Source organism: Argiope bruennichi, chromosome 3 (assembly GCF_947563725.1).
Source record: "Argiope bruennichi chromosome 3, qqArgBrue1.1, whole genome shotgun sequence".
NCBI classification, from domain to species: Eukaryota; Metazoa; Arthropoda; class Arachnida; order Araneae; family Araneidae; genus Argiope; species Argiope bruennichi.
The window spans coordinates 90,837,275-90,854,803 of NC_079153.1; the positions used below are offsets into that span (position 1 = coordinate 90,837,275).

Sequence of the window (17,529 nt, forward strand, 5' to 3'; positions counted from 1 at the left end):
ATAATGTAACTATTGATAGCAGCTCCATTATATTTAGAACAAATAATTTCTATAAAGCAACAAAGGAAAGAAGATACAGCGGAAACTTGCGTCAATGGTCGCACGTATCTCTAAAATACAAATAGCATATTTACGTTTTCTTAACGCTTCGAATTCGACACGGACTAACAATTTAAAGAATGGAGCTGCAAGAATAACGAAAGTTATGTTTTCTTAGAACCCAGTGGTAAAAAGGTATTAAAAAAAATCTTATCTGGGTGTCTCACACATATTCATGCCCGCTGGAATATTAAAAAAAAGAAAGAAAAATCTTATGTCTTCCACTTACACAATACTGAATATCAGAATTTTATGAATTGACTTTATTGAATTCGTGTCTAAGAAATTTATGTGATCTCAGGTAAATTTTGATTTCACGTCTTCTATGTTTTAGGCTTTGCCGGGTCGTGCATGCAGCGATTTAGCACAATGCCGTTCCTCTTCTGCGACTTCAACAGCGTCTGCAACTACGCCAGTCGAAACGACAAATCCTACTGGCTTTCGACTAATGCTCCACTCCCAATGATGCCAGTGGGTGACAGTGTCATCCAAGAGTATATTAGTCGATGCGTTGTCTGTGAGACGCCTGCTAATGTCATTGCTGTCCACAGCCAGTCTCTGTCCATCCCACAGTGCCCGAGAGGCTGGAACTCCTTATGGATCGGCTACAGTTTCGCCATGGTCAGTATATTTTTAAGTAACTTTTGATCACTTTTTTAATTTGTTTGATATCTCAATGTCAAAACTGTTTCAAGGCTTTCCTTTTTAGCCCAAGATGCGATATTTTCACGAAGTAGTCCGGTATTTTTGAATGTCAGGTTATATATGAAGGTATTATAGTAAAGTTGTTGAGCAATTAGTGCGAATAGGGTTAAATCAGACCTCACAATTTTGAATGATACTAATTTAGACATTACAATTACGAGAGCATCTGGATTGTTCCTGCAATTCTCAAGCCACACCTATATAAATTTTAATGTTTCTTACATTCATAACTAAGAATCTTTCAACAAATGAAATATCATTTTATCTCCTAAACACAATATTATTTTTTTTTGTTTATATAGCACACTGCTGCTGGCGCTGAAGGAGGCGGACAATCTTTGTCTAGTCCTGGAAGCTGCTTGGAGGACTTCCGTGCCACGCCATTCATCGAGTGCAACGGTGCAAGAGGAACGTGCCATTACTTCGCCAATAAGTTCAGTTTCTGGCTGACAACTATCGATGATGAAGAACAATTCGAACGACCGGCCAGTGTGACTCTGAAAGCTAACGACTTGAGATCTAAAGTCAGCCGTTGCAATGTGTGCGTAAAAAGCACTACTGTAACGTGATCAAGTACAGACTGGCGTGCCAGAATGTTGGATCTTACCAGAAAGAGACTGGCTAATTAAAGCTGTTTAGGACAAAATTAATTGAAAAGATATTAGAGACAATTCTCAGGTTTCCACGTATGTTGATTTCACTGCAAATATGCTGCCATTTTGCGAGTGATTAATAGAAATACGAAAACTGAGACTTGTAGAAAGTAATTTCTGTGCGAAATGATAATACATTTTATATATTTGTATTGAATTTGGTGCTATTAAGAATATCTACAGGGGAAATTTATTACAGACATTTTCTTCGGTAAGACTAACATTTTGCGATTTTTTTTAACTGCCAGCAGAGGTCAGAGCCCTCCTTCCGCCAAAAGATACTCTAGACAGTGACCTCATAGAAAGCACGTGCCTCTGCTTTATTTGTGACTGCTAGAATATCTTTAATGTATGGTTGTTGTAAGTAAATAATTGTTCTTTACTCTTATTACTGCCATTAATTTTTTTCTATTTTTCTAGTCGCGTGTATAACTAAGCCTGTGCAAATAATTCATTAAGGTATTTTCGCAGCTTCAAGGCATTACGTCATTTTTCATTGAAATATTATTTATATTCTAATAAAGAAAGAATAAAATGAATCTTTTATTTATATCTTATTTAAAGTAATGGATCCGTATTTTTATAATAAACATTCTCTTTTTAATTTAATATATAAAGGATTAAGACGCTTTTGTAAGTCCTGCATTTAATGTTTATTTTAGGAAAATAAATTCAACAGCTCTGACACTGCCTTTTGTGTTTTATATTGTTGCTGTTATTTATGTTCTAGTCACATTAAGACTAGAAATTTCATACTTTGTCAAAGTACTTAAATGTTGTGTCATTTTAACGATTCTTCATTTTTCAAATGAGAATTGCTTCTCTTTAAAAAGTAAAGACACTAACTACCTGCTGTTGTTTAAAATTCACTGCTGAAAATGTAATCATTTTTCTGTAAATCATGTGCTTTGACAATCTATTTTTGTATTTTAGAAAATTTGAAAACGCAATAAACAGTTATTTTAATTTTTGTACGTTAATGAAATAAAAATTTTTTATGTACATCTGACTTGGGTTCTACGCGAGTGAATACATAAAATTCAACTTATGGAATTGGAAAAGGCATTTTATACCAATATCTCTTGTGAACCGATTCATCCCCCCCTCTTCGATATTCATTTGCAGTGATGGATTAAGGCACCATGTGATTCCAGGGAGTGTATAAATATAAGGCCCCTCCATTAATAGCTTGCTTATTTAATTTCACATTTAACAAATTTTAATCAATATAATAAATTAATTTAGCTTTTTTTTTTAAAAAAAAATAGTAACTTTTAGGAAATTTATACATTTTATAAATATATGAATACAAAAAATGACTAAAGTAATTAAATTCTTGAAAAATTGATCATTCATTAGTTAATGATTTCTTACCTCATGTCATAATTAAAAACTACTAATTATAACGGTAATTTATGGCGATATAACCAAATTTAAAACAAACATATTTAAAATTTTACAGAACTTGTCAAAAAGAATATAACACAATCAAGCAATTAATTTATATTCCAATTTATTATAAATAAGTAGTTAATGATATTTCAACTTATTTAATAATTCGATGTTAGTGCACATTGTAATTTAAATATTTTATAATTTATAGAATAAGTATTTTTTTACACTTTTTTTTAATTTAGTAACTATGCTAGCACTTAGATTTGCCCTCCCCCCCCTTGTTAAATCTCAAACCAGTAGTGCTTCAGCGACATCGCCGGAATTCTGAAATCTGTTGTGCATTTGAATCCTATACAATTTTTCTCAACCTGGGTGAAAATCTTAGCCAGGTTTGACTGATTTTGAAGCTGCAAGATAAATTTATGAATATCGTGCGTGCACAGAACTTCCACATAACCTTTTATTTCTCGTGCAATATTTTGTCAATGTGAATTGTTAAATTTCTGTACTCTTCTTGAAAATGTTATTGAACAATTCCCATCTTTATGATCTGAAGACATTTTGAAAATACTAAATTTAAAGTTTTTTAAATTTCTGTAGCTTTAAGTGGTTTTATAAAATGCGAAATACTTTTTACCGAATGGCTTCATTAGTATTTTTTTAATAGATATATTAAACCACCTTTAACGAATATCAAAATCGAGTGTTATTTTTTTTTTAACTAAACGATTGAAAGTTTAATATATTTACATCTCGTTTTGAAGGTTTACAAAGGCGGTATTCCGATGGATCTAGTAATTTTGAGCCATTTGAACTGCGCCTACTTGTCAACTCTTTTTGGTCTTAAAAGAACAAAATTAAAATAAACAGAATTCTACTTTATATATATATATATATATAAGGGACGAAACAGGTTTGAACGGGCTGGCAAAATAGAAGCCAAATGGATTTGGCGATTAAACTCGAAGTTATACGTTTACGTTAAACCAGACAAAAACCAGAAGTTGCACGTTTGTTGATAATGTAAATGATAGTAAAATATTCTAAATATTTAATCCCCCCCCCAAAAAAAACACACACACACACACACGTATCTCCAAATATTTCTTGACAAGATGTAGAAAGCTACAAGTGACTGCATCACTGATGAATAAAGTAAATGTGTTGCTATCCGTCTACTACTATAAATAGAGCATATGAATGAGGAACAAAGTTCAAATTTATTCTAAACAAAAGCTAATGTTTCTGAATGTTAAAAACATCATAGCTAATGTTTATTCTTAAATAAAACATTTGAATTGGTATTTTAAAATAAATATAGCACCTTAATAGTAACCAATCGATGTAAGGAAATTAATCTGCTTGGCGATGCTATGTTACGCAAGCATCGCATTAGTCGTTAAAAAGGCAATGCGCTGTTCTATGTAGCGTAGTGCAAATTCAAGTGATTAGCATCTGCATGTTGTCCGTCGAAAAATCTTTTACTTCCATCGGGGTTATTTTGAATGTGAAAATAATGTCGTGTAGAAAATGATACTGTGCTTCAGCAATAATTCATTTCCATGATATATAACAATGTATCAATCGATAGGGCAATGCATGTGAAATCAGAGAAGTGAACATTGACTGGAATCGGGCTGACTAGACAATGACTGCCGTGAATTTTAATTTAGTAAGCTTTTAGCGTTAATTGTCATGGTAATCTAGAAATATCCCATCCAAGGTCATAACCCTCAACTTGTCTACGGCTCCACTGGACTGTGCAAATCGATATTTTTATATATATTTTTTCATAGAGCAAAAAAATTTAATACCTTATTGCATTTAATATAACAAGATATTTTATCGAATTTTTCAGAATCTGAACAGAGGTCAGCCCCAATGAATTCAGACTCCTGAATTCTATCGGATACAATACACCGCACATCTTTTCAAGTAGCCTTGAAATATAGAGAAATTACGAATTCCACAATGTAAAAATCTGGATTATGATCTGATTACATAAAATTAAAATTATTTTACTTTCACAGATAACATTAATTAGTAAAACAAACATTTTCTAATGAATGAAAATCTGTTTTCAGTATTTTTGTTTATAATTGATTTAATTTCATAACAAACCATTTATAGAAAGCTTCATAGTAACCAATGTAAACAAAATTTCCATGAATAAATTGAAAAATAACCAATTCAGATAATTAAATTTTACTATGAGCACTGCAACTAAGGTTTTATGGGAAAAATCAAGGCATACATTAAACCTGCAATTGTTAATCAGCAAAATGTTAACAATTACGAATGAGATATTTTAACACACATTCACACAAATGTGATGATTTTTGTAAAAATGTTTATCAAAAAAATTGAAAGAACATAAGCTTAGCTTAGTTTTATTAACTTCCCGTTTTTAAGCAACACTAGTGCTATTTTGGGTCGGTCCTCGTAATTTTGAACCGCGGTCAGATAAGGACAGTACCTGAACTGGCACTCCCTCTAAAGTTCCACACTACACCAATCGGTAGATGTTTGGCCCTGACGTATTTAACGTACACCAGATCCGTTTACACAACGGTTCTTCAGTGAAATCGGGTCTCGAACCTTTAAACCTCCAGTTCTGAAGCCGGGACCTTATCACCAGGCTACCACGGCCGCGAGTGAAAGAACATAAATCTTACTGTTTATGAAGACATAATTATATATACAAACTTCCTAGTATAATTGTTCCAAAGCATTTTCATGCCTTTTATTGCCTATTTCTGAGAATTATCCCCACCACCCAGTTCTACAGACAATTGAAGCTAGGTCTGTACCCAGTTGACCTAGGCACTAATCTATGTGCAAAATTTTCCCACATCAATGAATACATGCTTTTATATAATAATTTACTTCTCATTTTTTTTATTTATATGCTAAAACTATTAAAATTCAAAGAAAATACTAAATTAAATATGTACTCAATTTATCAAATATAGGACATTAAAAATACTCATGCATTTGGCTATATGGCATTAAAAGCAGGAATGGCCTGCAAAAAGTCAAGCACTAGTCCGTTGAGACCGGATAGTGTTTAAGGCATTAAGCTATTTCATTGTTCCCAACTCTGTCACACAAAATACTGATAAAAAAAATTCATATATTTTATTTTGCAAATTTTTTTGATTTTCAAAACCTTAAACACTTACTGCATAAAAAAATAGCACACTTCCCAATTAAGATTTGCCTTTATATATAAAAATGTTTTAAAATATTCCTTGGAATTTAACTCGCTTGTTAATGATTTCTACAATGCTTTTTCTTATAATAAAAATATTAATTACTGCAAATATTATAAACGTATACAAGATATATTTGCAAATATTGTAAAAGAAGTAGCTTCCCTTCTTAAGGTGAATTATTTACTTAAATGAAGAAAAAGAATGCAAAAGACAGAGAGAGAGACTTAGAAATCAAAACCGATTTTTTTTTTTTTTGTATAAAAGTCTATTGCAATAAAGAAATAGAATTACAAGATTTTGGTGATATTTTACTGATTTGCAGAAGGGTCAGAGGAATGCTTGAAATTAAGGTTCTTAACCTCCAGAAATTACTGTTTAATGGTTGGTTAATATACCTCGGCAGGTGGTTGTGTATAATAAATTCAAGTGTGCTTAGTAATTATACTGGTGATATAAAGCAGTAGTGAATAATTCGGCTTTTCTGATAAGTATAAGATGATTTCATCTTGCAATGGATCTTTGATCAACTGAAAGCAATATTGATCACTTTATTGTATCACAGTGAATGCATCATAGAAGTTTATCCTATAACTAAGAACTATGATTTAAGTGCATTAGCTAGTGTAAATGTGTCTTTAAGATCATAATAAAAGCTTTGCTCAAAAGAAACAATTTTCAATAACTGTACTTAAACTCAAGATGTTATAATTTATTTTTTAGTGATGACAACAATAAAATATTTTTAAATACAACTTTAATGTAAAACATTAAAAAAGAATAAATAAATAACAAAACTTTGTCACTTGAACTGAAGACCGTTTCACAAGTTCCATGGAACAAGAGCAACAACAATTTAGTTTAATGCAGCAAATATCAATGGGTGAATTCAATACTTTAAAAATAAATTGTGACTGAGATTCTACAACAGGAAATATATAATGAAATAAACCTCAGAACACACTCAATTTAAACTCCCGAATATGAAGGAAATAATTCTTTGTTAATGCTGATGAACACAGCAAAAGATATATTTGAACATATTGCAGTTGATGAAAAGTGACAAAATAAATCCATAAGTTAAGAATTAATCATGCAAACATATGAACACAAATAATGACTACAAGCATAGCACATTCAACATGATAATAAAAGTATTATGCTCATGGCAGTAACTTGCTTCATGGAAGAAAAAATCCCATATGTGATAAATATACTTCTTTTCATTTCGATGAAATTTGATCACTCATATTAAGATACTTTCAGTAAACTTATCTTGATCTATTTAATCAAACTACTTTGAAAGTACTACTAAATATACAGAGATATTTTGATTATTTAAAATTTTATGCTAAGCTTTCAATTTTAATTAGTGCAAGATAATATCAACTGATTTTAAAATAGAACAGAATATGCTTTTTCCACTAATATAAAGAAAAGAATTAAGACCATAAAAATAATAAAATTTGATGACAATTATCAATTACACTAAATGATCCAAGAAAATATATGGCAAGCAATGGTAAAAAATAATTTATAAGCATAAAGAAATATTTTAAATCTGAAAAAAAGAAATTAGAATACAAAATACGTTTCCAAATTTTTGCCAGAAAATTAACAACAAATTTTTTTATACATATTATTTATATGACTTAATTTTTAAACTTTTATCACAGATGCTATAACATAATTGAAATTGTGATAAGGAAACTTTGAATTTTATAAGTAAATATTATTACAATACAAAATTGTAAACAGAAAAAAAAAAAAAAAAAAAAAGAAACAAATCTATGTAAAAATAAAGTTATCTTTGTATTCAAAATCTGCACCAAAAACACAATCTTATATTACAAAGATTTTCCATCAATCTCACACAGCACAAGATGCTGCATTTTGGCAACTTTTTTACTAATATTTGTCCTTGACAATAACTATTTTTAAACTAACAAAAAGAGTACTAAAATAGTTTATAAGAAAAAAATAAGTCAACAACATATAACAATCCAACAATATATAATTAATATTAAATTATAATAAGAAAGAAATCTATATATTCTAATTTATAAATACTGACCAACACAAAATTGTGACACAATTATCATGCAATCATACAAAAGATTTTAAAACTAAAAGCTGTTGCTCTTGCTCCACTCCCAAACAACTTTCAATCCGAATGAATAAATAAATAATACCGCACAAGAGAAATTAATAGGCATTCACTCACTCATCTCAATGAACTGAAATTAATGCAGAATTTGAGCAACTGGAATGATTTTTGTATATCTTCATACTCGTAACATGCAAGCAGTTTCAAGTATAAAATAAATATTTTGTTTATATGAATATAGATTCAGTCACTCAGCTCTGATATTTCACAGTCCTGATGACATTCCAATTCAGCGAATGCAATTAATGAGAAATTTATGATAGAATATTTTGAATGTCTGAAAGCTTGTATGGTTCCTTTAGTTATTCAGAATTTTGCAGTGATGACTTATCAGCTTGATCAAGGGACTGGAGAATAGTTGCGCTCATTCAATTTAAACCAGCCTGTAGGATTTCCATCATTCAACTTAGAGATGGCATTTGGTATCAAACATGGCACTGTGAAAGGAGTCCTTAGTTAAAAAGTCCAAATTACTGGTGTCAGCCTGGAAATAAAATGATTCGGTAATAATAAACAATATTCATAATAAAAAGCAATAAGATTAATTGATGTCCTGCTTGAAATAATAATGAGGGGAGTGGAATGTTTGAGCCCCCCCCAAAAAAGTGCACACAATAAATGGTTAGCAGAATTGAATTTTCAATTCTCAACTGTTTTGCAAACAAGTCTGTAATCCTAATAATTAATCAGGACGGACATAGAAAAGAATAAAATCCCTGGAATTTTTGAAACTTGAAAATATAAAACAATTATGCTGGTTAATTTCCCATTTTGATAAATTGAATAAAATAATTATAGATGTTTCAGCCAGATACAATACAGCTTTACAAAATGAACTTTGCTTTATCAACATACTATACTTTCAGAATTAGGGAACATTAGTTATGATTTTTAAAATGTAATCATTGGTGTTTTTTGGCAATTAATCGTTCGGCAAGCATTTGATAATACCAAATAAATCTATATTATATTCTTTTACAATTATAAAATAGAAGGGCATTTAGATTATAAACAATAATGATAATTATAAATTTAGGCACAAAAATAAGCAAATTGCATCCAAACGAAGTTATTTTTAGCCACCCTCCTCGAATTTACAGCAAACATTTTTTATGACTAGATTCAATATAATGTTCTGATCCTTAGTTGTTATGAAGTTGTAACTGATATTGTTTTTGATTTCTGAAAATGTCTATAAAGTATATATATATAAAGCAGAAAAGGAATATCATAAAAATTATAAATGGGAAGAAAAATTGAAAAGAAAATGCTTTAAAGTCTAGCTTAGCATAAAATGAAAGGGAAATAAAAACCAATTATATAACTCAATAATAATAATTAAATATAAAACAAATACAAGGTTCATATGTAATTTATCTTTTAAGAATCAATATTAATTTCACAATAGAGAAGATCAATAATTAAGAAACAAACTGTAATATAAAAACACTCAACAACAACAAAAACTTCTGGAAACTGTAATAAAAGTAGAAGTTAGAAGATTTGAAATAGTTTCACGAACATAATTTAAGAATAGAACAGATTAGTTCATTTATAATGTAGAAAATTTTTCCATAATAATGATAAATATTGGATAGCAACAATAATGGGAGAGATGACAATTCCCACCATCCCGAGACACTGCATTAAAAAAATTTCATTATAAAATATTTATATTACCTTACAATCTTATTAGCTCTCCTAAGAAAATGATAATTACTTATACATTTAATTTTATCTATTTACAAGAGAAGCATTTCACTAAAATCTCATCTTCATCCAAAACTTAAAATGAATTTATAATGATTTAATTCACAATAATCTCCGTAGTAATATTGCAATCAAACTCTTACTTTATACTATATAAAATATTAAAACCAATCTAAAATCAAATAACCATATTTAATGTACTGCTGTTTAGATTACTATAAGAGCATTCTAAATAACAGTAAAAATAAATATTCTAAAAGAGATTCAAAATATTTAGGAAAATATAACAATTATGATTAATCAGGAATTGCTACTTCATTAATCAGAGGAAAAGGATAGCCAAGATATAATAACTAAACAAGTAATTAAAGAAATATAATAAGGATTTTTCATCCGCAAAGAATAGATTTTGCTAATAAAAATTCAAAATGCTATACTTTATATCAAAAGAGCAAGAGCAAACTCTAATTTATATGAATTTATAAATGTATAAAATTACACACAGTTCAATATTTTTGGCAAGTGATGATGAATATCCTTTTTACAAGGAAAATGAGATTATAATACTTGTTGAATCACTGGTGTAAAAATTAAATTAATTTATTTTTCTTTTCAGATTAATTTTTTTTCTTTATCTCCCCCCCCCCATTCTTTTTAACTCTTTGCATCACAATGCTTCCTCTACATGAAGTTCCTACCATCACCTACATTTTAAATTCCATTACAAATGGGGGGTGGGGGAGTATAGAATTCACTAATTCATTTTCCACTTTCTTTTTTAGTAACAGATGGTAGTTTAAGTAATCTATAATTATCAACTATGTTGCACTAAGACAAAAAAAAATGTTCTTTTGTTAACTGTATTTTAAACTATTTAATCTATAATAATAAAAGAACTTTTACAAAAAGAAAAACATACACATAATCATTGAATAAATTTAGATGTTCCCCCAACTTGCACTGATTGTATTATGTGACAAAATACATAACAGAAAGAAAGTACCTTGTTGTTTCACGTACTAATATTTTTTCATGGAAAACAAACCCAATTCAAGGAATATTGCAGAAAAGGATTAGAATAACTAGAAATGATAGACCCTTAATCCAGATCTTGGAAGTTTTCTAATTTTTTTTTTTTTTTTTACTTAATAGCTGAATGGATATTTTGATCTTGACACTGAATTTTACTAATGTTTGTCTTATATATTCGCATAAATATTTTTAATTTGATATATATATATATATATATATATATATATATATATATATATATATATATATATATATATATATATATATATATTATAGCTTATTTTTTGTAAATAAAATTGTAGTTAATTTTTTTATGTCTATTAATTGTATTGAAAATGATCCAGTGAGGTCTACTAAGTCTTCTCAAAGCAGTGAAAATGCTCTAAGAAATGCCCTTGGATAGAGAATTTAAGCAAGCCTCTTTATGGTGCAATTTGCTAAATCTGCTACATAAGTATAAAGTAGTATTTTTACATTCATATGCAAGAATGCTCACCAACTTGCATTTTTCAGAGCTCTAATGGCACTATGTTCAGCTGATGGTAATGACCCATAGAATCAAATGAAATCTTCCAAAAACTTTTACTTGCGTATTCCTTTAGGTATAAATAGACCACCACCAACTTAATTTTTTTCCCATTTAAATGTTGAAAAGTAGTACACTGCAAAGGATTGAGATATTTTCTAAAATTTTAATCCGTTAAAATATTACTGTATACCAGAAGCTGCAGCTTCTAAACAATTTTCCTTATTTTCTAACATAATATTCATATGCAAGCTACTGTCTGTATATTCTGTATATTACAAACAATTCTTCAAAATGCTTTAAAAGACTGACTGTGAAACTTAGATCTATCAAAATTTGACATACAGCTACTTCTTCTAGTGCTCTTATATAATAAGAATTCTAATATATATATATATATATATATATATATATATATTAATTTTAAAACAAAAATTAATCAAAATGCTATAATTTTTCCTGAATAACTTCTGGGCATATTATTCACAAAAAATATTTCTTAAACTGTTTTAAAATATCTACAGTGGGTGATATATTTTTAGACAATGCTTTACTAATTTTCAGTAAATTCAACTTCAGTAGCCATCTTATCAATGCTGTAATTAAAAATAATATAAATACAGACAAATCAAGCCTAAATCATTATCTTGCTAACTAAATTTTTAAAGAGCTGATTTTCTTTTAATCTTTTAAAAGTAAAAACAAGAATTATTTGCAGGTCATTCATTTTATAAATAAAAAAGGAAATTGTAAGTGCATTCACAAATGAATTTCAATAGAAGTTGCCTGAAACAAAAACATTATAATTACAAGTTTTTACATCTAAAATGCAATATATTCATTATATTTAAAAATAATTTATTTCAAAAACCTTTAAAACAAAGATTTTTATTCTAATAATTATAATTTATGAATGAAGAAAAATCACTATGGATAAATGTATTAGTTACTCACCATTAATTCGGTCAAACTATGAAATCAACTACAGCTAAGTGCAGCTTCTTCAACCATCTAGAGGGTGGCCCAAGTAAACCATTGACACTTCAGTATTTCCATACACAGCTGAAATTGCAGGATATAATTTCTTATCTGGTAGGCCTCGGAATGCAACTCCTAAGAATTCATAGTTTCTTTCAAAGGCAAGTGTATTGTCTTCACAGTCCAAGATCACACGTATTCGTTCTCCAACCTGCACAGGCACCATGGGAGCAAAATCCATGACTTGCTGCACAACAAATGAACACTCAGTCAAACAAATGCAGAGTGCCTCACTAAAGATAGTTGCAAAAATAACTTCTAGCTAGCATTTTATTCTAAAGCCGAAAAAAGCAAACATCCGTCTAGGCACCATGGTTTTTAGTTTCATATGAAAATTTAATATGGCACATATGATGTTCTGTTAAGATTAGAATAAATTTTTTAAAGTATGTCTATGCAACGATCTTTTTTACAGACACCCTGCCAAAAAATAATTGACTTAACTAACTTATTTAAGGAAGAGTAATAAGAAAGTATTATTAACAGAAATAACAAAGGACAATACATATAATATACAATTATTTAAATACTCTATGTATTATAGAGGTAAGCATTGAACATATGGACCTGGAAAAATTAACTTAAAATATTTAAAATTACATAAAAAATTATAACATATACAAAATGTTAAGAACAAACATATACAATGTAGCATAACAATGTCTACTACTATTTGCAATGAAATAATTTCTTGAAATGAGAATTATATTGCAGTTTCTCTCACAGAAAAATATAAAGAAATCATGCTCAGAAGATGCAATTTCACTAATATCAAATATTTATGCAATATTAATATTTGCTGAATGCTCTGAAATTGCTGGTAAGGAAAGTGTAATAAAAGAATAAAAATTCTAGGGATAAAGTACAAAGGTATAGAAGAAAACCTTTACTATTCCATATCAAAGAATAGAGATTTTAGTAAATAGTAACTATAAGCTCATTAAAAGCCAAAACAATTAAAAAAAAAAAATGTTTGAGGTGTGGTAGAAACAAAATGACTTAAGCACACTCAGTTGGTTTAGATATTTTTCAATGCTTGACAGGGCACATAATGATATTCCCACTTTTAATAATTTAGTTTCAAATTTCAATACATTTTAATATGTTACTGATTTATTTTCTATTTTAATTCTAAGAACATATATTTATTTTAATTTATCTATTATGACCCCAGAATACCCAGGATTCCTGTTTTACACAATATCATTAAAGCAGATGTTCATTTTATAAATATTTTAATAAATAAGTAAACATGCAATGTAATATGTAGGAACAAAAACTCATATTTGAAATTCCAACAGTTGCTCATTGCTGTCTGCTCATATATAAAATTTATGAATGAACTCATTTTCTCTAACAGTACTGTCATATCTTAATTTCTGGATCACAAGCTTTCATTCTTTTACAATATCTTGCTATTTTTTTCATGTGAATGTAGAAAGGCACACTATGATTTATCTTATCATAGTAAGAGATAGCATATCAACCCACAATGGCTTACAACTCAAGAACAAACAGCATTGCAAACAACATTAAGAAGATAAACAAATAAAGCAATTTTTCTAAAGCAAAATTGCAGTTTAATGCCAGTTGGGTACATTTGTTTGCATTTTAATGGTACAAGTTGTAATGTGCAGCTACTAAAACATAGCCTTCGTCTTATTTTAGAAAATATATGCTCTTTTTTAAAAAAATAATTCTGAAAATTTAATTTGTAGAATGAGATATATAGAGGAAAATATATAACAAAATAATGTTTAGAATGTGAGCATTAAAATTAAAAGATAAAATGAATAAAAATAAGAAAGGAAGGGAGAGAAAAGGCAGAGGAAAGGTTCTCCTTTTCTTTATTATTGATTTTTATTTCTAATCTAGAGTAATACAAGTTTCTGAATATTTATAATGAAGGTAGGGATTTCTGAATATTTATAGAGAAGGTAGGGTTTCCTTTAGGGTAAAGAGAACCTCAATAAGGATACAGATACATAATTCTTTCCACTTTTTACCATTTGAGATACATATTATGAGATTACAAATACCAGTTAGGCCTACTCTAAGTTGTACTGAGAAACTGCACCAACCATTCCTTTGAGATTTTGTAGAATAACCAATAGGTTTTCAGTCATATTATAGTTTCATAATAAAATTTATTATTAAGATAGGGTACATGGGCTTTGCAGTTTTTATTTTCTAGACCTTGGAAGATTGAAATGGCAAAACTATAATAGAGCTTCATGATACATGGATACTATTAGCAGAATAGAACAATAAAATAAATTTTAATAATCATATTTCAAATGCAAAGTGCAATCAACAATAGTCATCTATTGCTTTCCGAGATAAATAAAATTTGCATTAGGAAAATTACATATATGGAACAAGAACATTTAAAAATAATTACAATGAATACTGGCATCTCAATATTACCAAAGTTTGAGCCATCATTAATGCAAACTGAACCACTAAAGAAGTGAAATGAATAAATTTATTAATTCTATATCAAACTTTTAGTGAACTTTAAAACTGTATAATTTACTAGAATTATATAAAAAGATAAAGATAACAATAATAAAATATAATTAGTTAAATCCTTATTTTGAAAAACCAAACAATTTATAATTCTTACATTTAGCTTTAAAAAAAAACTATTTTTATGAACTAAAAAAGTAATTATTAAAAAGATTTATACTGTGATTAATCATAAGCAAATATTAGATTGAAGGAATTAGAATTGAACATGGTCTTGATATTTCAATTCTCTTTTTACTCTTTCTGACTAGATTTTATAAAGCCAGTTATCATTTTGATATATTATTAAAGCTAAAGAAGATTTCAAACTTCAACTTATTTAATCTGAGAACAAGAATTCAGACAGTAATCATGTACCTGCATTATAAATATTCAGATTCTTGTATAACTATGGATTAGAAATAAATATTTTCATTTAAAGCTTTCTCAACAATAAAGAAAAAGAAATATTAACTATAAGGAGAGACGGTGCTTTTCTATAAGTGGGCCCCATCCATTGCCAAGCTTGAAGATTACTGTTTTAATATTTGCATCAGCATTCTTTGCTAAGACTTAAAAAATAATAGATCATGCTGAGACATGGAAGTTTTTTGTGTGAGCCCTGCTGACAGAAAAGTACTATTGTTATGTTTACATTTTCATGCATGCTTTGATTCATATATATATACATATATAGCATAATATAATAAGAAAGAATTTATATGAACTTACTGTCTCCTTTTGAATATGACAAGCACATAACAAAATTGAATACAAATGAGTTTCAAGACAAAGAATACACAGATTTTTCACTGATTATAAGCATTAGATTTTTCTAATAATTAAATTTTCAATTTGAAATCACTTATAAGAAATTTATAAAATAAAAACACAATATATTCCAATTAATAGATCAGTGGGAACTATTTCATTTACCTTTTATAACCATTATTTACTTTCATTTAGTAAACAAAGCAACTCTGAAAACAAAATTTGCTTTTCTAAATGGAAAAAAATTACTTAATGTAAATAATAATAGTTGATAGATAAAAAAATCAATTGTATTAGATAAGCAGTTAAGATTTTGATGAAGTGATTGTATTAAATAATTGCTTACAATTTTAAGTAGTTTAAAAATTTATATATCATTAATATTAGTTTACATAACACAATAAAAAAACTGATATTGATTTACTAAACACTCATTATACTTTGTATTAAAGTAAGTGCTAACATTAACTGGAATGAAATAATGATACTGCAATGAATGTCACAGTGTTTAACTCCACTTCTAAAAATACCACTGTTGATTAATGAACACTATAGAAGTTTACCACCAAAGGAATAAAAATTAAGTTTATTCACTCAATAGGGCATAAATTAATATTATAAATAATCCATGATAATCTTTATCATTATTTAAAATAAAAAAAATCATAGAAAAATTTAATAGATCAAGCACCCAAAACACATCAATGATTTGTAAACAATATCATGATTTATAAATAAACTGATTTAATTATGATCCACAATATTTATCCCGCATTTTCTATCTATTCATGAAACCTATAATCATACTAGTGTAAGGAATTATGTATCAATGCACAATAATAAACAATCTATTGCTTTGTGTATTTACCTGATATTTTGGAGCATTGTTAAGCTGAGGGTAGTTTCCTTGGCTATCACCATTATGTAGTAAATGATTGTCCACCAAATTCCACCCCCAACTTTCAGAGTTCGATCCCAAAAGTGCAACATATCCTGGACATTGCACAGGAGCTTCTTTGGTCGCTATACCTATCACGGCTACTGTACCAAGCGGACCTTCCCACCATACTTCCCAACAGTGCCGTCCAGTCCTAAAACCTATTTTACCTTTCGCTGCATCAGTACTTTGCGCTACAGGATTCCTATGAAGTGTGAAACCGTTCGATTTAATATACACATTTCGCGAACACTCGCGGGGGTCCCAAGCATGGTAAAACGCTCGTAGTTTAGCTTTGTACGTCGGAACACTGGATAAAATGTCAGATCGCAGGGCTTCTTCCGCGAGTTTGCGGACACAGTGCATACGCCACACATCGTTGTCTTCATCATTAAGAAATTTGTACCAATTTTTGCATACCAATGCACAAACACGTAAATCACTAAGATCTAAATAAGAAAATATTATTTCTAAAATATTATGGGCTAAATTCGCCCATTTCGCTTCCGCCATAGCGGAATACACAAATCTCCATCATTGAAATTGCTGCCATTTCGTGATTACAAAATAATGCTCATAAAATTAAAAATTCGATCCCAAAATTGAGAAATTCTAAAGAAAAGAATAGTCATTTACTCAGAGAAATAATCTAACATAATAAATAAAATTAAATACTTAAACTTTTTTTTATTTCTCAATACATTATTATTACAAGATTCGAACATCAAGATTCTTCAAACAAAGTAAAACATATTTAACTGTATCCATGATGTATT

At 28.7% G+C, this 17,529-nt stretch overlaps 2 protein-coding genes across 3 annotated transcripts in view; one reads left to right on the forward strand and one right to left on the reverse strand.

Annotated features, from left to right (window-relative positions):
• Positions 1-2,423, forward strand: part of LOC129962609 (collagen alpha-2(IV) chain-like) — a 90,779-nt gene extending 88,356 nt beyond the window's left edge. The window contains exons 38-39 of the mRNA XM_056076431.1: positions 434-720; positions 1,107-2,423. Coding sequence (XP_055932406.1) covers positions 434-720; positions 1,107-1,373 — 554 coding nt within the window. The 3' untranslated portion in view covers positions 1,374-2,423. The remainder of the gene's footprint in view (positions 1-433; positions 721-1,106) is intronic.
• Positions 2,424-6,804: 4,381 nt separating this feature from the next.
• LOC129963190 (F-box/SPRY domain-containing protein 1-like) lies at positions 6,805-17,291 on the reverse strand. 2 transcript variants are annotated; one of them, XM_056077360.1, is made up of 3 exons: positions 16,685-17,291; positions 12,454-12,688; positions 6,805-8,715 (listed from the first exon to the last, which is right to left on the reverse strand). In XM_056077360.1, the coding sequence occupies exons 1-2, from the start codon at positions 17,264-17,266 to the stop codon at positions 12,503-12,505; spliced, it is 768 nt and encodes a 255-aa protein (XP_055933335.1). In that variant the 5' UTR covers positions 17,267-17,291; the 3' UTR covers positions 6,805-8,715; positions 12,454-12,502. The 2 variants fall into 2 exon arrangements, with proteins under 2 accessions (XP_055933335.1, XP_055933334.1); XM_056077359.1 differs by having other exon boundaries at positions 12,454-12,724.
• Positions 17,292-17,529: the final 238 nt, after the last annotated feature.